Below are 21,448 nucleotides of genomic sequence, written 5' to 3' on the forward strand. Positions count from 1 at the left end.
GGCTCCAGGCAGGTGGGTGGGGCCCACACTGACCCAGAGCGCATTACTAAAACCAAGGGGCCTTTGAAAACCAGGGAGTCTGCTTTCCAGACTTCTCCTAACAGCTCCCCTCTTCACGGCGATTCTCTCCCCACCCCTCGTGTCTGCCTTCTTCCCGTTCTCCATTCTTTGGGGGGCAAAATAAGATGGAGACCCCCGAAGCACAGGGTGGAAGGCACTCGCCCACCCCTCCTTCCTCCTCCCACAACACAGCTGGAGGGGGAGGGGAGGTCAGCAGGGTTCACAGAGGCCAGATGTTAAGGAAAAAGAGAGAAGTGCCCACCCCACGCCCACCCACCCCACCCCCACCCTCACCCCCAGGGAAAGAAAAATGAAAGGAGACAGTTTTTAAAACAAACAAAACTTTTATGGTCCAAAACAGTTTTTCTCAAGAATCTGCTCTACGCAAACAGTAACAACTTTTTACAAAGCATTTTCACAGAAAAGGAGACAAGTCCTTCCCCAGCGTGGGAACTGTTCCTCTCTCACCTCGTTTTCGGGGGGAAGAGGGGGCGCTATTCACTAGTGCGGGGCAGAAGGGGCACTGGGTCCCTCAGTTGTTCGGCAGATTTAAAAGCCCCAGCTTCCCTTCACACCTCAACTTGCCATCTGCCTAAGACCTAACCTCCCCTGACCTCACCTGGGTGGAGGAGAAAACGCTTCCAACCCTCTCTGACTCAAGATCCTCCTAGCTGGAGGGTATGGCAGAGGGCGTGATCCAGGCCTATCTCACCCCTCCCCTGGAAAACAGAACCTCTGACCCCAAACCTAATCCCCTGGCCCTGCCCCCTTCGGATCCATCAGATCTCTGACAACTCCCGCAATGCCTGAGGCTGGGACATGTTGCGGGGGAAGCTTAAGGTACCTCAGCGCAGATCCCATCCAGACTCAAACTTTGTCCTTTCAAACCCCAGGGGACTCTTGCAGTTAGGCCAAGAGTCCTTTCATTTACCACCTCTGCAAAGTGCAGCTTGTTTTGTTTCCACTCTTTAAGGGGGCTGAGTTTGGGTGTCCAAGAATGGACTCGGGCCTGCCTTCCACCTCCACCTCCTCTCATCCATAAATCGGTGGAGGCCCTCGAAAGGCGACTTGTTTGGTCTGATTTTATTGATTTCTTCCACCTTCTATTACTTTCCCTGGGACAGTGTCTTGCCCCTTCCCCAGGCAAAGTAAGCACTTTTCTGGAGAGGAGGTCCCTCAGCCCTACCCGTCCTAAGGAAAGTAAGTTGGGGGAGAGGGCTGATTAATCAAGGTTGGGGGGAATCTTTCTCACCGGCCAGACCTTACACTCGGAAAGCAAACAGGGAAAAAGATGGGAACTCCAAAACTGGACAAAAGGGAAAGGTCGGCGGCTGAGACTGAAGATCTCACCAATTAGGGGTCACCTGCACTTGAGGGGGCCTAGAAAGGGGACAGGAAGGGGGTGATCTACCTCTTACCCAAGCTCCCTCACCCATTGAAGGCTCCAACGGTGCTTGGAGCGTTAGGGAAGGCCTGAGGGGAGCAAAGGGTTAAAGGCCTGGACAGTGGGGGTGGGAGATGCCCCCAGGGAGCTGCCAATCATCTCCCCACCCCCACCGCAGCCCCCGCACCCCAGGCTCGCCCACAAACACAGTAACAACCGTTTTGTCCATCACCGAGGTCTCTCTCCTCTCCTTTTTTTGGGGGGGTGGGGGCTGTCTTTGAGCGGTGGCCTCCTTTGCTCCCACTGGGGTGCAGGCCCTGCCTCCAACGGTCCGAGATGGAAGGGGGCAGGGATTGGAATCTATGTCATCAGCCTTTCTTGCTTAAGCCTTCTCCCGACTCCAGCCCTGGGTTTCTTTGCAAAGGATGAGGGGGAGGGACTGTCACCCCGAACACTTAGGTGCTTGAAGATCACTGTCATTTAGGTTCCTCTGCCCACAGCTCCTAAAATGTAAAGGAAGGGGACAAATGTGAGAAACGGGGCTCTCTCCTCAAGCCCGCGGTTTGGCCATGGTCCCAACTTTTCCCCTTTGGCAGAAGTCCCACGGTCAGCTTTCATCCATGTTGATCCCCCAGAATTTGAGGCCAGGGGGCTCAGGGACAGCGGGACCCCCCATCTGCCACCTCCACAGCGGGTGGGCGGGCGGGGGCTTAGAGTCTCCCTGGAGGCGAAGCGAGGATGCCGGCTTTAGGTCTCCGTCTTCCCCGACCACCAGGGCCGGGGGGCAGGGGAAGCAGTTGAGGAGGCTGAAGGTGCTCGTGGTGGGGAGCGTCGGTGCAGGGCGGCGGGGCTGCGCGGTGCGCGCAGGGGGCGCCGGCCGCCGGCGTTTCTTGGCGGCTCCCCGAGCCGACCCTTTCGCAGGCGGCCGCTCTGGCCCCCGGCGCAAACTCGGGGTATCCAAGGCGAAGCCCTTCGCGTAACACCAAAGTTTCGATCGGCGGATCAGACGATCGAAATGTTCCTGGCGGAGATCTCCAGGTGCGGCCGGAGCCGGGCTGGCCGTCGAGGGGCTGGCCGCTGGAGCCTCGGGGGCGGCCGGCTGGGGGTTTCCATCGACTTCGGCAGGCTGGCCGGGCAGGAATGGCCCCGGCGCCGCCCCGGGACCCGCGGGATCGGTGGAGAGGCCCGCAGGTGGCGACGGAGGTTGGGAACTGGGCTCATGAGGCGGGCTGGCGGCTGGGCCACGCTGAGGCTCGAGACCCGGGGCCAGGAGAGGCAGGGCCGAGGCGAAGCCGGTCGTAGATTCCCGAGGGCGCGGGGGCGCAGGGCAGCGGCCCGGAGGTGCACAGGAGCGAACGCCGAAGTGCGGGAAACCGCCTCCGCCCTCTTCCTCTTCTCCGCGGCGGGGGCACGCTGCAACGTCCGCATCCTCGCTGGACGCGGTGTTAGGAACGCTGGGCCGCCCGGTCGGTGCCCAGAGGTGCTTCAGGCCATCCGGGGCCCAGCCGCCAGGGCGCAGGGGGGCGTGAGGGCCCCGCAGCACGGGAGACCGCGCCGCCAGCTCCCCAGGCCCCGGGCCCAGAGAGGACGCCCGGGGCTTGGCAAGGGCGCAGAAGGCGAGGGCACGCAGGCACAGCGGAGAGAATTCCTGGGTCCCCCGACACGGCTTCCGGGGCGTGGGAGAGCAGGGCGACCCTCGCGGGGACGCCGGCACTGCCAGGCGGGGTGCGGGGCAGAGGGTCTCCATGGAGCAGCCTGAGGGGTGCCCACTGAGGGGGTCCAGGTCCCAGCGGCGGGATGCCCTGGCTGCCCGAAGAGCCCACGGGCGAGGGGAACATCGCCCCCCGTCGACGGGGAGGTCTCTGCTCACGGGCGCCCCCGGCCCGCTACCCAGGGCCGCAGAGCTCGGGCTCCCTCTTCGCTCTCCTCACGCGGCCCTCCCGGCAGCCGGACTCCTGGGTCCCTGTGAGTCCCAGCGGGGTCGGCCGCCCTTCTGCCGCCGCGTCCCCTTCGCAGCCCCGGCGGGAGACCCTCTCGAGTCGCCCGAAGCGCAGAGGCAGGGGAAACAAAGCGGCCTGCGGCCGCGGGAGGCGGGAAGGACCCCGGGCCCGGCACCCGGTGCCCGGGCCCAGGCGGCGGGGAGGGCGCCTTCCGCCTGCTCGGTTTCTTTCTTCCCCGCTGGCTCCCGGAGACCGCGTTATAGAGAACTGCCCCCTCGCTGCCCCAATACCAGCGCCGGGGCCGCGAGCCCGCCGCTGATTGGGCCGCACCGCCCGTGACGTTAGCCCGGACCCCACCCCTCCGGCGGCGCCGCCCCCGTCCCCATTCCGCACACAGACACACACACGTGGACCCGGCGCGGCGGCGGCTGGGAGGGAGCGCGGGAGGGAGCGTGCGCGGGTGGGATCGCTAGGGGCCAGATGCGCCGCCGCACGTGGCCCAGTGGCGTCCTGGGATTTCGTCGTCGGAAAGCAACTTGTTTTTTCCCGAGCAGTCTGGGTTTTGCATCTGTAAAATGGGACGCTTCATATCTGCCCTCTTGGGACTAAAAGAGCTATGTGAATCAACGTAGATGAATATCAGAAATAATGTTTAGGGGAAAGATGAAATGAGGCAATGGTTGTTTACAAGCTTTGCACAGCAGGGATTCTAGCGGGCCATGAATGGCCCTTAAAACAGTACGTGGCACACAGCAGGCTCAAAAAATGCTGTAATGTATAAGTAGTTAAGAACTCAGTAGTTATATGCAAGATGAACAAAGAAAAAAATAAATTTGGAAGGGTGGGAGTGTTATTACACCCATGGAAGCCGATAAATAGGCTGTCTCAGTACCTATTTCCATTTCTCTGATGCAGTATCTAAATACTCCGCCTCAACTAAATTCAGAGTGCTGGCTCTGCAACCCCTGACCCCCAATCCCAGGATGCTCCGCTCTGAGGCTTGATCTGCCAAACAGGTTGAAGAGGCCAGAGGAGGGCACGCACAGACCCTCACTCTCATATCCCCCAAGGAAAATAAAGAAAAAGTGAATTTCGGCCGGGCGCGGTGGCTCACGCCTGTAATCCCAGCACTTTGGGAGGCCGAGGCGGGCGGATCACAAGGTCAGGAGATCGAGACCACGGTGAAACCCCGTCTCTACTAAAAATACAAAAAATTAGCCGGGCGCGGTTGTGGGCGCCTGTAGTCCCAGCTACTCGGGAGGCTGAGGCAGGAGAATGGCGTGAACCCGGGAGGCGGAGCTTGCAGTGAGCCGAGATCGCGCCACTGCACTCCAGCCTGGGCGACAGAGCGAGACTCCGTCTCAAAAAAAAAAAAAAAAAAAAAGAAAGAAAAAGTGAATTTCCAGTACAAATTCTGCAGCACACACGCCCACCCTGTTCTATCCCCTTAACCTTCTTTAGTTTCTGCATAGCTTACTGTTACATAAAAGTCTGTAAATGGATTTATTCTTTAGTGTCTGTCTCTCCCATTAGTCTGGAAATGAGTTGATGAGAACTTCATCTTGATTGGTGGTGCATCCCCACTGCCTAGAACAATGGCCAAGATATAATAGGTGCTCAATCAATATGTGTGAATGAATGAATGAGCAAGTGAGTGAATAAATGATTCCCAGGGATATTTCTCTCTTGAGAAAAATCAGGTTATTGGAATACTGCCATTTCCTATCTGTGGAAATACAGGAATTGGTATGATAGCTTGGGGTAAAAGTGTGGAAGAATGCTGGGGGCGGCTCCAGATAGAAATATCTTATTCTGGGGCCAGGACAAGAAAGGGTTTCAGAAAGGGGACAAATGATGCAGCTTGCCTCTGGGCCCTTCTAGAGGTGACAACAGAGGTGTAGTTTCCCTATGTGTCATCAAATAACATCTGGAAGGACAGGGGTAAGGAGGGTCTGCCTCCCCCACCTGCAGACTCCAGAGGTAAAGTCCCTAGATGGGGCGAGGGTTTGAGGAAGGAGGAGGCGTGGTGTTCCATTGCCCAAAACACTCACCCTCTAACATCTCCTGCAGAAGAGCTCTCCAGGGCAGTTGTCATGAGGGGGGATCCTGGGGTCCTGCCAAGTCATGAAGCTGAGCTGGGTCTAGACTCCAAGGCTCATAACTGCTCGAAAAGCCCACCTCTACACACACGCACACATGCACACATACACAAGGAAAGTTCTGGAAGGATGATCTTCATGGCTGTCTCTTCTGCAGGACAGTGCTGAGGACTCATCCCAAACAGCAGTTCCTGCTTGCACTCCTGTGCCTAGCACAGTGTCGACACAAGGAGAGAATGCCCGAGAAAATGATCAGTATGAATAAATGAGTGAATATTACATAACAGTGCAGATCAATGACCTCTTCTTTCTCTGCCTCCAAAAGCTGCCAGCTCCCCCTTCCGAACCATGTGAGTTTGGGGGCTTTATTGAGGGGTCATTACGATTGTGAGTCCTTCTCTCTGCCTCCATTTTCCCTACTTCCCCTTGCCCTCATCAGGCACCCCAGAATATGGACCCAGGGATGGAATCACTCTACAAACAGTAGAATACTGTGAGTGCCTCTCCAGCTGAAAGGACCAGCTGAAAGGAGATCATCAAACCACCCTTGATGGCCTGGATGGGGCAGGGTGGCGCTGTGCAACCCTGGGCAGGTCATCTAGACACTCAATGTCCTTATCAGTGAAAAGGAGACAACAGTGGCTTCCTCACATTGTTGGGAGGGTTGAAACATGATGTGAGCAGTCACCAGAACTCACGTCGGCAGGCCCAGCTGCTGCAATTACCATTGCCTCCAGTAGAGGACTCTCGACCCCATCCTCAGCCTGCGACGAGAGAGGCAACACCCTTCTCAGGAATCTCTCCTATAGGAGAAAAAGAGGGACAAGGCTGGATGCCGGGTCCCATCTAACACCTCCAGAGTGAGGGCTAGAAAGGGCACCTCTGGATCCAGAAGCCAGCACTTCCCTTTCCTTGGCCCATCTAGGTCTCACCTGGGGCAGTAAGGACTGTGTTCAAGGATTTGGGAGCAGGAGGCCTGCCGGGTTGCCCTTTTTGGGGAACTGCACCCCAAGCGTCCAACCCCATAGAAACTTCTGTAGTACTTACTGCATGCTCACTTAATCCCCATAACGGCCTATGAAATAGACTTTTTTTTTTTTTTTTTTTTTGTATTTTTTTTTTTTTAGTAGAGACGGGGTTTCACCATGTGTGCCAGGCTGGTCTCGAACTTCTGACCTTGTGATCCACCCGCCTCGGCCTCCCAAAGTGCAGGGATTACAGGCATGAGACATCACGCCCGGCCGACTTTTTTTTTTTTTTTTTTTTATTAAACAGCGTGTTGCTTTGTCACCCAGACTGGAGTGCAGTGGCGCGATCTCCGCTCACTGTAACCTCTGCCTCCCGGGGTTCAAGCAATTCTCCTGTCTCAGCCTCCCGAGAAACTGGGAGAACAGGCGCGCGCAACCACGCCCAGCTAATTTTTGTATTTTTAGTAGAGATGGGGTTTCACCACGTTGGCCAGGATGGTCTTGATCTCTTGACCTCATGATCTGCCCACCTCGGCCTCCCAAAGTGGTGGGATTACAGGTGTGAGCCACCGCGCCCAGCTGACAGTATTTTTAAAAATGAACATACCACACATAACCCATTTTGAGTGTCCAATTCAATGATTTTTAGTAAATTTACAGTTATGCAACCATCATCATAATCCAGTTTTGGGGTTTTCTTTGAGACAGAGTTTCACTTTGTCTTCCAGGCTGGAGTGCAGTGGCACAATCTCAGCTCACTGCAGCCTTCACCTCCCGGATTCCAGCAATTGTCCTGCCTCAACCTCCCAAGTAGCTGGGGCTACAGGCACCCACCACCACGCCCAGCTAATTTTTTTTTTTTTTTTGAGACGGGGTCTCACTCTGTTGCCCAGGCTGGAGTGCTCGATCTCAGCTCGCTGCAACCTCTGCCTCTCAGATTCAAGTGATTCTCGTGCCTCAGCCTCCCAAGTAACTGGGATTACAGGCGGATGCTACCACGCCCGGCTAATTTTTGTATTTTCAGTAGAGACAGGATTTCACCCTGTTGGCCAGGCTGGTCTCGAACTCCTGACCTCAGGTGATCTGCCCACCTCAGCCTCCCAAAGTGCTGGAATTATAGGCATGAGCCACCGTGCCCAGCCCCATAATCCAGTTTTAGAACATTGCTTATAAGACTCCTCCTCCCGGCTGGGCCCGGTGACTCACGCCTGTAATCTTAGCACTTTGGGAGGCCGAGGAGGTCAGATCACGAGGTCAGGTGATTGAGACCATCCTGGCTAACACGGTGAAATCCTGTCTCTACTAGAAATACAGAAAATTAGCGGGGCGTGGTGGCGGGCGCCTGTAGTCCCAGCTACTCAGGAGGCTGAGGCAGGAGAATGGCGTGAACCTGGGAGGCAGAGTTTGCAGTGAGTGGAGATTGCACCACTGCACTCCAACCTGGGCGATAGAGCAAGACTCCATCTCAAAAAAAAAAAAAAAAAAGACTCCTCCTCCCCACTTGTAGCTCTCCCTTCCCATCCCCAGCCCTGGGTGACTAATCTACTCTCTGTCTCCATAGAGTTCCCTTTTTTGGATATTTTATATAAATGGAATCTTGCAGTATGTGGTCTTTTGCATCTGGCGTCACAAAAGCATAATGTTTTTGAGGTTTACCTGTGTTGTAGCATGTATTGGTAGTCTGTTCCTTTTTTTTTTTTTCTTTTGAGACAGAGTTTCGCTCTTGTTGCCCAGGCTGGAGTGCAATGGCGCAATCTCAGTTTACTGCAACCTCCGCCGCCTGGGCTCAAGTGATTCTCCTGCCTCAACCGCCCTGGTACCTGGGATTACAGGCACCTGCCACCACGCCCGGCAAATTTTGTAGTTTTAGTAGAGACGGGGTTTCTCCATGTTGGTCAGGCTGGTCTCGAACTTCCAACCTCAGGTGATTCGCCCACCTTGGCCTCCCAAAGTGCTGGGATTACAGGGATGAGCCACTGCACCCAGCCTGTTCCTTTTTATTGCTGAGTAGTAGTCCGTTGTAGGGATATGCCACATTTTGTTTATCCAATCACATTTGGGTGGTTTTCACTTTTTGGCTATCATCTATAATGCTGTTATGAACATTTGCTATACAATTATTTTGTGAATATACATTTTTATTTCTCCTAAGTAGACATTTAAGGGTGGAATTGCTGGGTCATATTCTACATTTATGGTTAACTTTTTTTTTTTTTTTTGGAGATGGGGTCTCACTGTCTCACTCAGGCTGGAGTGCAGTGGCACAATCATGGCTCACTGCAGCCTTGACCTCCTGGGCTCAAGAGATCCTCCTGCCTCAGCCTCCAGTGTGGCTGAGACCACAGGCCTGAGCCACCATGCCCAGCTAATTTCTTCTTAAATTTTTTTTGTGAGACAAGATCTGGCTATATTCCCCAAGCTGGTCTCAAACCCCTCAGCTCAAGGGATCCTCCTGCCTTAGCTTCACAAAGTGCTGGGATTACAGGCATAAGTCACCATGCCCAGCTGTGTTTAACTCTTAAAAGCTGCCAAGGTTGGGCATGGTAGCTCACACCTGTAGTCCCAGCACTTTGGAAGGCCAAGGCAGGCTGATGGCTTGAGGCCAGGAGTTTAAGACCAGCCTGGGCAACATGGCAAAATCCTATCTCTACAAAATACAAAAATTAGCCGGGAGTGGTGGCATGTGCCTGTAGTCTCAGCTACTCAGGAGGCTGAGGTTGGGGGATTGCTTGAGCCAGCAGGTCAAGGCTGCAGTGAGCCACATTCACGCCACTCTGTGCCTGGGTGACAGAGTGAGACCCTGTCTCAAAAAACAAACAAACAAAAACCCTAAAAACTGCAAAGCTGTTTTCCAAACGGGCTATACCATTTTACATTCCTATTAATATCCATGATATAGGCTGGGCACAGTGGCTTACGCCTGTAATCCCAGCACTGTAGGAGGCTGAGTTGGGCGGATCACCTGAGGTCAGGAGTTCGAGACCAGAGTGGCCATCATGGCGAAACCCCATCTCTACTAAAAAAATTTAAAAATAGGCCGGATGCAGTGGCTCACACCTGTAATCTCAGCACTCTGGAAGGCCAAGGCGGGCAGATCACAAGATCAAGAGATCAAGACCATCTGGCCAACATGCTGAAACCCCGTCTCTACTAAAAATACAAAAATTAGCTGGGCATGGTGGCAGGAGTCTGTAATCCCAGCTACTCGGGAGGCTGAGGCAGGAGAATCGCTTGAACCCAGTAGGGGGAGGTTGCAGTAAGCCAAGATTGTGCCACTGCACTCCAGTCTGGCGACAGAGTGAGACTCCGTCTGTAAATAAATAAATAAATAAATGGAGACTCCGTCTGTAAATAAATAAATAAATAAATAAATAAATAAATAAATTAGCTGGGCGTGGTGGTGCACGCCTGTAATCCCAGCTGCCCAGATTCTCTGGAGGCTGAGACACAAGAATCGCTTGAATCCGGGAGGCAGAGGTTGCGGTGAGCCAAGATTGTGAGACTGTACTCCATCCTGAGTAACAGAACAAGACTCTGTCTCAAAAAATAAATTAATTAAAAATCCGTGATATAAATTGGGACATTGAGGGAGAGAAGTGACTTGCCCAAGTTACACTGCTAGCAAGTGGCAGAGCCAGAACCCAAACCCAAGTAGTTGGGTCCTGAGTTCACTCTGGTAACCACGAGGCTACCCGGAAACAATGAATCCAGGAGGGAAGCCATTTCTCTACCCTGCTACACCCGGCCACCATCATTTTAACCTTTCTTGCTCCCAGAATTCCCTAAGTCAGCAGGTCTGCATCACCCCCTAGCATAAACCCGCATGTTCCTCTGCCTCCTCTGGGAATTTGCATCCAGGGTTAATAGTTTAAGTTCTGGACTCAGATGGGTCCCTTCACATTCCAGACTCATCATTTTACTAGCTTTGTGACTTTGGGGCAATTTCTTAACCTCAGGAAGCTTTAGTTTCCTTATTTGTAGAACAAGACTAGCATCTTTCCTCATGCAATTAAAAAGGTATTATATGATGGAAAATTTCAAACCTACACAAAAGTAAATAAATATAATTAACCTCTGAGTACCCAATATCCAGCTTCAACACTTACCAACTCTAGTCAATTTTGTTTCATTCTTACCCACCCACTTCCTCACTTAAAAAAAAAAAAAAATCAAGTTGGCCAATATGATGGCTCACGCCTATAATGCCAGCATTTTGGGAGGCCGAGGCTGGCAGATCGTTAGAGCCAGGAGTTTGAGACCAGCCTGGGCAACACGGCGAAACCCCATCTCTACCAAAACAAACAACTACAACACATAAATTAGCTAGTCCCAGCTACTCAGGCAACTGAGGTGGAAGGATCTTTTGAGCCTGGGAGGTTCAGGCTGCAGTGACCTGCAATCACCACTGCACTCCAGCCTGGGTGACAGAGTGAGACCCTGTCTCAAAAAACAACAACACAATTTTATTTAGGTATGATTTATGTAATAAAATGCACATTTTAAGTGTACAGTTCAAATAGTTCAAAGTGTACAGTTCAAATGGTTTTGCCAAAGGAATATGCCCATGTTACCACCACAATTAAGATAGAACAATGGCCAGGCATGGTGGCTCATGCCTCTAATCAATCCCAGCACTTTGGGAGGCCGAAGCAGGTGGATCACTTGAGGTCAGGAGTTCGAGACCAGCCTGGCCAACATGGTGAAACCCCATGTCTACTAAAAATACAAAAAAATTAGCTGGGTGTGGTGGCTCATGCCTGTAATTCCAGCTACTTGGGAGGCTGAGGTGGGAGAATGACTTGAACCTGGTAGGCAGAGATTGTAACGAACTGAGATCGTGCTACTGCACTCCAGTCTGGGTGACAGAACAAGACTCGGTCTAAAAAAAAAAAAAAAAAAAAAAAAAAAAAAGCTGCGCAGTTGCTCATGCCTGTAATTCCAGCACTTTGGGAAGCCAAGGCAGGTGGATCACTTGAGGTCAGGAGAAGACCAGCCTGGCCAACATGGTGAAACCCTGCCTCTACTAAAAATACAAAAAAAAAAAAAAAAAGCCAAGCGTGGTGGTGTATGCCTGTAGTCCCAGCTACTCGGGAGGCTGAGGTGGGAGAATTGCTTGAACCTGTGAGGCGGAGATTGCAGTGAGCCGAGATGACACTGCTGCACTCCAGCCTGGGCAACAGAGCAAGACTCTGTCTAAAAAAAAAAAAAAAGATATAAAATTATAAGATATAGAACAAACCCCATATTATTTTGTTTTGCTTTGTTTTGTTTTTCTGAGACAGGTCTTGCTCTGTTGCCCAGGCTGGAGTGCAGTGATGCAATCTCGGCTCACTGCAACCTCTGCCTTCTGGGTTCAAGCAATTCTCATGCCTCAGCTACCCAAGTAGCTGGGACTACAGACGTGTGCCATCACGCACAGCTAATTTTTGTATTTTTTGTAGATATAGGGTTTCACTATGTTGCCCAGGCTGGTCTCAAACTCCTGGGTTCAAACAATCCTCCCTCCTAGGCCTCCCAAACTGTTGGGATTATAGGCGTGAACCACTGTGCCCAACCTAGAACAAACCCCATGTTATTTTTAGGCAAATCCAAGACATCACATAATTTCATTCCTAAATATTTCAATACATATTTCTATAAGGACCCTTTAAAAGTAAACATAAACCCAACATTATTATCAAACCTAAAAAGAATTAACAATTGGCCAGGCATGGTGGCTTGTGCCTATAATCCCAGCACTTTGGAAGGCCGAGATGGGTGGATAACCCAAGGTCAGGAGTTCGAGACCAGCCTGACCAATATGGTGAACGCCTGTCTCTACTAAAAATAAAAAAAAAAAAAATTAGCCAGGTGTGGTGGCACGTGCCTGTAGTCCTGGAAACTCAGGAGAATGAGACGGGAGAATTGCTTGAACCTGGAAGGCAGAGGGTGCAATGAGCTGAGATCACACCACTGCACTCCAGCCTGGGTGACAGAGTGGAATTCCATGTCAAAAAAAAAAAAAAAAGAATTAACAATCACACTTTAACTTCATCAAATAGCCAGTCAGTGTTCAAATTTCTAATTATCTGATAATATTTTTTCTTTACAATTTTTAGTTTATTTGAATTAGGAGCCAAGGAAGGATTTCAAATGGTTAATATGTCTCTCTTTTGATCTATAAATTCCCCCTTTATCTCTCTCTCTCTTTTTTTTTCCCCCTCTTTGCAATTTAGTCATTGGAGATACTATGATTGTCTTCCAGACTTCCCATAGTCTGGAATTTACTGACTGCATTCCCCACGGTGAGGTTTAACCAAACAACATTTAGTGAACAATATTTATTAAGGACCTATTATGTACAGGATTGTCAAATTTAGCACAGGGTTGGGCGTGCTGGCTCACACCTGTAATCTCAGCACTTTGGGAGGCGAAGGCAGGTGATCACTTGAGTCCAGCAGTTTGAGACCAGCCTGGCCGACATGATGAAACCCTGTCTCTACTAAAAATACAAAAATTAGCTAGGTGTGGTGGCGGGTGCCTGAAATCTCAGCTTACAAGAGAGGAGGCTCTTGTAAGGGAGGCTGAGAGGCAAGAGAATCACTTGAACCCACAAGGCGGAAGTTGCGGTGAGCTGCAATCGCACCACTGCACTCCAGGCAGGGAAACAGAGAAAAATTCGGTCTCAAAAAAAAAAAAAAATTAGGACAAAATACACAGAACATATTTATTTATACTAAAAAAGTAGGCCGGGCGCGGTGGCTCACGCCTGTAATCCCAGATCCCAGGCCGAGGTGGGCGGATCATGAAGTCAGGAGATCGAGACCATCCTGGCTAACACAGTGAAACCCCGTCTCTACTAAAAATACAAAAAATTAGCCAGGCCTGATGGTGGGTGCCTGTAGTCCCAGCTACTCGGGAGGCTGAGGCAGGCGAATGGCGTGAACCCGAGAGGTGGAGCTTGCAGTGAGCCGAGATCACGCCATTGCACTCCAGCATGGGTGACAAAGCAAGACTGTCTTGGGGAAAAAAAAAAAAAAATTTTTTTAAATGAGAAACTCACATATTAATACTTGGTGCATAGAAGTTCATGATCAATGTAAGTGCCTTTGGCAGTAGCTCAGACTGCCTTTTCCCTTTCCCCTCCGTTCTTCCCTTGTCCCATCCCTCTCCACATTCACCCAGGAATTATTCCAGACTTGCCTCCTCCTGCAGTACTTCCTCCATGTGACCATAGTTAATGCATTCATTTATTTACCCCACAGTTACTGAGCACCTACCATGTAGCAAGCCCCAGGCCAGGTCCTGTGGACTCAGAGATGCTGGAGACACAGTCTGGTGGGGGAGATAGACATTACAAGCTGATCTAAGAAGTAGCAATAGAGGGATGATCGTGGTCCTGGAATCTTAGAGGAAGATGACCCTAGAGGAAGAGGAAGGATGTCTTTTCAGAGAACGTAATCTTCCTCCTAGGTCTACAGGCTGAACAGGAGTATACAAAGGAGGCAGGGCTGGGCATGGTGGCTCACACCTATAATCCCAGCACTTTGGGAGGCCGAGGCAGATGGATCACCTGAGGTTACCTCAGATCACCTGAGACCAGCCTGGCCCACATGGTGAAACATCATCTTTACTAAAACTACAAAAATTAGCCATGTGTAGGCTGGGCACAGTGGTTCACGCCTGTAATCCCAGCACTTTGGGAGGCTGAGGCAGGCGAATCACGAGGTCAGGAGATCAAGACCATCCTGGCTAACACGGTGAAACCCCGTCTCTACTAAAAACACAAAAAATTAGCAGGGCGTGGTGGTGGGCGCCTGTAGTCCCAGCTACTCAGGAGGCTGAGGCAGGAGAATGGCGTGAACCCGGGAGGCGGAGCTTGCAGTGAGTCGAGATTGAGTCACTGCACTCCAGCCTGGGCGACAGAGCAAGACTCCATTTCAAAAAAAAAAAAAAATTAGCCATGTGTGGTGGTGCATGCCTGTAGTCCCAGCTACTCAGGAGGCTGAGGCAGGAGAATCACTTTGAACCTGGGAGATGGGGGTTGTGGTGAGCCGAGATTGCACCACTGCACTCCAGCCTGGGTGACAGAATGAGAGACTCCATCTCAACAAAAAGAAAAAGAAAAAAAAAAAAAACAAAGGAGGCAGCAGAGAAGAGAGAATTCCACCTGCAGAGGAGTATGAGCAAGGAACCAAGGCAAGCAAGTGCCTGCCTCACGTGCTGCCAACTTCCAGCCATCAGCGTACTGCCCCCCTGTTAAGTAGTGGGGTGCCCTGGCCTTGGCCTTTCTCATCCACCTTCCTAGAGTCATCTTGGCTCCCTTGCACAGCCAATCACTCTCCCCATCAGGAGGTCTCTCCCATTAAAAAGCTAAATCTTCCTTGACCCCAGAGGCTACAGCCCTATCCCTTTCTTCCCTTCACAGCCAAGCTCCCCCAAGAGCTGTCTACGCATGTAGTCTTCCTTTTCTCACTTCCCACTTGCTCCCCAACCCGCTTCCATCTGCTTCCACCCTCGCCCGCCACCGGAATAGCTCCTGCTGTGGTCTCGGTGGCCTCCATCTCATCGAAACTGACAGGCACTTGTCAGCCTCCCTGACCTCTCGGGGCAGGCCGCTTGGCTGGCCACTTCCTCCTCCGAGACAATCCCAGTCCCCTTCCTTCTGGGCACCGAGCTCCCTTGCTGTCCTCCTGCCTCGGGGGCTGCTCCCTCTTGCTCTTCAGTGCAGGCTCACTCTCCCCTTTTCAGCCCAAAATGTCGGGGCTCCTCAAGAGTTTGTCCAGAACTCTCTTCTCTCTCTGGACACTCTTCCCTGCTCACTTTGCAGTCAGCATCAGAGCCCTGGGGTTCAGCCTGGCCCTCCCCTCTCAGGTCTGGCCCAGATACCACACTGCGCTCTCAGTCCACCTCAGACATTTCAAAAGCCCCTCAGACTCAGCCATCCCAAACCATCAGCACCCACTCCACCCCCTCTTGCCAGGAAACCTATCCTGAGGTGTGGCTCCCCCATCCATTCACTTCCACAGCCAGAAACCCAGGCCTCATCCCGACACCTCTGGCCCTCCAAGTCAATGCCTCCGCAAGCCTCATCATTGCACCCCACAGTCATCTTTCCAAAGCCACAAATCTGACTGTTACGCCCCTACTCAAAACCTTTTATCTTTTTCTTTTTTCTTTCCTTTTTTTTTTCTTTTTTTTTTTTTGAGACAGCGTCTCACCTTCACCCAGGCTGGAGTGCAGTGGCATGATCACAGCTCACTGTAGCCTCAACTTCCTGGGCTCAAGTGATCCTCCCACCTCAGCCTCCCAAGTAGCTAGGACTACAGGTATGTGCCACCACACCCAGCTAATTTTTAAAAGTTTTTGTGGGGCCGGGCCCGGTGGCTCATGCCTGTAATCCCAACACTCTGGGAGGCCGAGGCGGGCAGATTAACTGAAGTCGGGAGTTCGAGACCAGCCTGACCAATATGGAGAAACCCCGTCTCCATTAAAAATACAAAATTAGCCAGGCGTGGTGGCAGGTCCCTATAATCCCAGCTACTCGAGAGGCTGAGGCAGGAGAATCGCTTAAACCTGGGAGCAGAGGTTGCTGTGAGCCAAGATCACGCTATTGCATTCCAGCCTGGGCAACAAGGGCAAACTCTTGTCTCAAAAAAAAATTAAAAAAAAAGTTTTTGTAGAGTCAGGGTCTCGCCATGTTGCCCAGTCTGGTCTTGGGCCAGGTGGTGAGCAACTGTGGTCCCAGCTACTTGAGAGGCCAAGGTGGGAGGATTGCTTGAGCCCAGGAGTCTGCGATCCATCCCTACAAAAAAAACAAAAATTTGTTAATGGTTTCCTACTGCTTTCCGGAGAAAGACTAAACTTTTTTTTTTTTTTTTTTTTTTTGAGATGGTGTCTCACTCTGTTGCCCAGGCTGGAGTGCAGTGGCACAATCTCGGCTCACTGCAACCTCTGTTTCCCGGATTCAAATGATTCTCCTGCCTCAGCCTCCTGAGTAACTGGGATTACAGTTGTGAGCCACCACGCCCAGTTAATTTTTGCATTTTTAGTAGAGAAGAGGTTTCACTATGTTGGCCAGGCTGGTCTCAAACTCCTGACTTCAAGTGATCTGCCCACCTTGGCCTCCCAAGGTGCTGGGATTACAGGCGTGAGCCATCATGCCCAGCCTAAAAGACTAAACTCTTTTTTTTTTTTTTTTTTTTGAGACGGAGTCTCGCTCTGTCGCCCAGGCTGGAGTGCAGTGGCGCTATCTCGGCTCACTGCAAGCTCCGCCTCCCGGGTTTACGCCATTCTCCTGCCTCAGCCTCCCGAGTAGCTGGGACTACAGGCGCCCGCCACCTCGCCCGGCTAATTTTTTTGTATTTTTAGTAGAGACGGGGTTTCATTGTGTTAGCCAGGATGGTCTCGATCTCCTGACCTCGTGATCCGCCCGTCTCGGCCTCCCAAAGTGCTGGGATTACAGGCTTGAGCCACCGCGCCCGGCCAAGACTAAACTCTTAATTAGGCTCATAGGTAGTGTTACTTAACTCTAGCAACCCCACACACAGGTCTTCTTGGGGAAGGGGACAGTTCCCTCGCCTCTTCCTTCAGCCACTCATGTCTTCTTTAGGCCTAAAGCAATAAGCTCCTTCCTCTCTCTCCCTAAGCACTTGCTGTTCCTTCAGACTGTAAACTTTCCCCCCACATTGCTTCTCCTGGCCAATGCCTGCTCCTACTCAGAGCTCCACTGAGTCATCCCTTCCTCTGAGAAAACCTCTCTTTGCCCTTCCAGATGATGCCCAGGTCAGTTTCCACAGTATCCCCACTTCAAGAGCTGTGAATATTTCCTTCAGAGATTTCCATTGGCCAGGTGCGGTGGCTCACGCCTGTAACCCCAGCACTTTGGGAGGCCAAGGCGGGCAGATCACCTGAAGTCAGGAGTTCGAGACCAGCTTGGCCAACACAGTGAAACCTGGTCTCTACTAAAAATACAAAAATTAGCTGGGTGTGGTGGCACATGCCTGTAGTCTCAGCTACTCAGGAGGCGGAGGCAGGAGAATCACTATCACTTGAATCCAAGAGACGGAGGTTGCAGTGAGCTGAGATGGTGCTATTGTACTCCAACTTGGGCAACAGAGCAAGACTCCGTCTCAAAAAAACCAAAGAAGGTAAGATTTCCATCTGCTAATGACTATTCATCTATTAGTGTATCTGATTATCTACCTCTCCTCCCTCTCCTCTGCCACTCTGTTTCATGGGGACAGGGACCACATTGAATTTTGCAGTAGCTTAGCGATTGGCACAGAGTTGACAATCAAATACTTTTTTTTTTTTTTTGAGACAGAGACTCGCTTTGTCGCCCAGGCTGGAGTGCAGTGGCGCACAGTAAGCTCCGCCTTCCAGGTTCATGCCATTCTCCTGCCTCAGCCTCCTGAGTAGCTGGGACTACAGGCCCCGCCACCACACCTGGGTTTTTTTTTTTTTTTTTTTTTTTTTCTGTATTTTTAGTAGAGACAGAGTTTCACTGTGTTAGCCAGGATGGTCTCGATCTCCTGATCTCGTGATCCACCCGCCTCAGCCTCCCAAAGTGCTGGGATTACAGGTGCGAGCCACCGCGCCCAGCCACCAAATACTTTTTTTTTTTTTTTAAGAGACAGAGTCTCCATCTGTCTTCTAGGCTAGAGTACAGTGGCATGATCATAGCTCACTGCAATCTCAAACACTGGGCCTCAAGCAATCCTCCCACCTCAGCCTCCCAAAGCGCTGGGATTACAGGCATGAGCCATTGCTGACAGCCAACATTTGCTAAAAGTGATTTGAAGTTTTCATGGAAGTTTACCCTTAAATACTTCAGGAAGTTTTCTTATTACAATATTATGATCATAGGCTGGGTGCAGTGGCCACACCTATAATCCGAGTACTTTGGAAGGCCGAGGTGGGCGGATCACCTGAGGCCAAGAGTTCGAGAATAGCCTGGCCAACATGGTGAAACCCTGTCTCTACTAAAAATACAAAAACTAGCTAGGCATAGTGGCACGCCTGTAATCCCAGCTACTCAGGAGGCCGAGGCGGGAGAATAGCTTGAACGCGGGAAGCGGAGGCTGCAGTGAGCCAAGATCTCTCCACTGCACTCCAGCCTGGGCAGCATAGCGAGACTCACTCTAAAAAAAGAAAAGAAAAATATATATATATATAAAAAAAAGATCATACCTCAGAAAATTACCCATTCCTTGATATCATCTAATATGTAGCCCATATTCAAATTTACCAACTTGTCCTCCAAAATGCTTTTTTTGTATTTGATTTGTTCCAACCAAGGTCTTTATTTATTTATTTATTTATTGGGACTGGGTCTTGCTTTGTCGCCCAGGTTTCTGGCACAATCAGAGCTCACAGCAACCTCAACCTCCAGGCCTCAGCCTCCTGAGTAGCTGGGATCACAGATGTGTGCCACCATACCCAACTAATTTATTTATTTATTTATTTTTTATTTTTTAATTATACTTTAAGTTCTAGGGTACATGTGCACAACGTGCAGGCTTGTTACATATGTCGTGTTGGTGTGCTGCACCCATTAACTCATCATTTACATTAGGTATATCTTATTTATTTATTTATTTATTTTGGTAGAGATAGGGTCTTGCTATGTTGCCCAGGCTGGTCTTGAACTCCTGGGCTCAAGCAATCCTCCTGCCTGGGTCTCCAAAAGTGCTGGGATTACAGGCATGAACCACTGTGCTCAGCCCCAACCAAAATCTAAATATAGCCTGCACTGCTTTTCGCTGTCTCTTTTTTTTTTTTTTTTTTTTTTTTTTTTTTTGAGACGGAGTCTCGCTCTGTCGCCCAGGCTGGAGTGCAGTGGCCGGGTCTCAGCTCACTGCAAGCTCCGCCTCCCGGGTTCACGCCATTCTCCTGCCTCAGCCTCCGGAGTAGCTGGGACTACAGGCGCCCGCCACCTCGCCCGGCTAGTTTTTTGTATTTTTAGTAGAGACGGGGTTTCACCATGTTAGCCAGGATGGTCTCGATCTCCTGACCTTGTGATCCGCCCGTCTCGGCCTCCCAAAGTGCTGGGATTACAGGCTTGAGCCACCGCGCCCAGCCCTCGCTGTCTCTTAAGTCTCATTTAAATCTAGAATAACTTTTTCCCCCTTTGCCATTGACTGGGTGAACTGCTAAAGTATTTTAAGTAAATTACAGACATCATGTCCCACCTTCTAGATTTCTCTGATTGCTTCCTCGTGGTGTTGTTTATCCCGTATTTTCTGTAAACTGGAAATTAGATCTCCAGGCTTGATTAGCTTCAGGTTGACTATGCTGACAAAAACACTTTGTGGGTGAAGCTTCCTCCAACATATTGTGTTCCCTCGGGGTGTCCCTGATGCCTGAGCTTCACTGTTAGTGATATAATATTGATCAGTTGTTCCCCTTGGCGACAGCCAATCCCTCTATCAATAAATTACATTTTTTGGCTGGGCAGGGTGGCTCACGCCTATAATCCCAGCACTTTGAGAGGCTGAGGCGGGTGGATCACTTGAGGTCAGGAGTTCGAGACCAGCCTGGCCAACATGGTGAAACCTCATCTCTACCAAAAATCCAAAAATCAGCTGGGCATGGTGGCATGCACCTGTAGTCCTAGCTACTCGGGAGGCTGAGGCAGGAGAATCTCTTAAACCTGGGAGGTGGAGGTTCGCAGTGAGCTGAGATTGTGCCACCGCACTCCAGCCTGGGCGACAGAGTGAGACTCTGTCTCTTAAAAAAAATAAATGAATAGAAGAAAACTCCTATTTTACAGATGAGGAAAACAGAGGTTCTGCCTCGTTCAGTCACTCGCCCCAGAAAGCAGCAAGAGATGGTTAAGACCTAAAGGATGGCAGTGGCCACAGGAACGGACAAGTTTTCGAAGAAGAATCAGCAGCATCTGCAAACAACTGGCTGTGTGTGGGAGGGAAACCAGAAGCCCTGGCAGAAGCAGAGACTTCCCTCACATCTCGGGTGGGACACAGGGAGACAGAGCAACTTGGGGGGAAGGTAATGAGCTCGGACTCCAGGCTTCCCAGATGTCTCCAAACCGCTCTCTAGGGAAATGGTGTTTATAACATGACAATGTCTGTAATTTGGCTTCCGGCATGACTCGATAATTAGCTTAAGTTATCCCTCATTGGCATTTTATTCAAAGCAAGGACACTCTTCCATTCATTCTGATGAGGCCTGCCTTCTGTGAGTGTTCCAGGGTAAGTGTGAACTGAGAGCTCTGCCTCTGTCTCTTTTGACTGAAGTGGGCTGGAGACTGAAGTCGGGGGTGGCTGAAGTGTCTGCTCACTGGGTTCAAGTCTGTCTCTGGGGCCTGAGGGTATGGGCTCCACCTCGGACGGCGGGTGGGGGTGCTGAGACCTGCACATTCAAGGCCTAGCAGGAGTTTGGCCCAGAGATTGGTTTCCAGGAGGTGCGTGGAGGAGGCAGTGACCAGGAAGACGGGGGATTGATAGATCCCTTGGGAGGCAGGGCGGAGGACTGCAACCAAGATGCTTCAGGCTGCACAAGGCTGTGCTCAGGGCAAATGGGAACGCTTTGGCGTTAGGACGCATTGACCAGGTAGATGCTGTGGGACTGACTGGCTGATTCAGAGAAGGAGTGAAGAAGACAGAGCTGAGAAGGCCCCCATGTCTTTGTCTCTGGAGAAAGTGGAGGCTAGTAGCTGAGGCGGGACCTAGAAGAGGAAGGGCGGGTCTGGGGTGGGGAGATGCGGAGCTTAGTTTTGGACTCAGGGAGTGGCCAGGGGAGATCTGGAAAAGGAGGCCTGGGACTGGAGAGGTGAGGACCAGGTCACAGGCACACAAGTCAAGGTTAAAGCCACAGACATGGATAAACTCTTCCAGGGGAAGCCAAGCGGATCCAGAAATGGGCCCCGTGGGAGGGGCAGGGCAAAAGGACCCTCGTGAAGGTGGCTGGGAAAGGAAGAGTGAGACTCGAGGGCAAGGGAAAGGGAGTATTCAGAGGAGGATGGTCATGGGGACCAAATGCCATGCACAGGGTAGG

The 21,448-nt window shown here is 51.3% G+C and overlaps 1 protein-coding gene and 1 long non-coding RNA gene across 2 annotated transcripts in view; both read right to left on the minus strand.

Annotated features, from left to right (window-relative positions):
* Positions 1-384: 384 nt before the first annotated feature.
* On the minus strand, positions 385-3,653 carry EPOP (elongin BC and polycomb repressive complex 2 associated protein). The gene has a single exon (XM_005583972.4). The coding sequence runs from the start codon at positions 3,189-3,191 to the stop codon at positions 2,052-2,054; it is 1,140 nt and encodes a 379-aa protein (XP_005584029.3). The 5' UTR covers positions 3,192-3,653; the 3' UTR covers positions 385-2,051.
* LOC123569391 (uncharacterized) overlaps positions 385-21,448 on the minus strand; it is a 35,367-nt gene continuing 14,303 nt past the window's right edge. The window contains exons 2-3 of the long non-coding RNA XR_012425774.1: positions 13,711-13,853; positions 385-1,947 (exon numbers count right to left, since the gene is read on the minus strand). This is a non-coding gene — a long non-coding RNA (uncharacterized lncRNA). The remainder of the gene's footprint in view (positions 1,948-13,710; positions 13,854-21,448) is intronic.

The sequence above is a fragment of the Macaca fascicularis genome, chromosome 16 (assembly GCF_037993035.2).
Source record: "Macaca fascicularis isolate 582-1 chromosome 16, T2T-MFA8v1.1".
Classification (NCBI taxonomy): domain Eukaryota; kingdom Metazoa; phylum Chordata; class Mammalia; order Primates; family Cercopithecidae; genus Macaca; species Macaca fascicularis.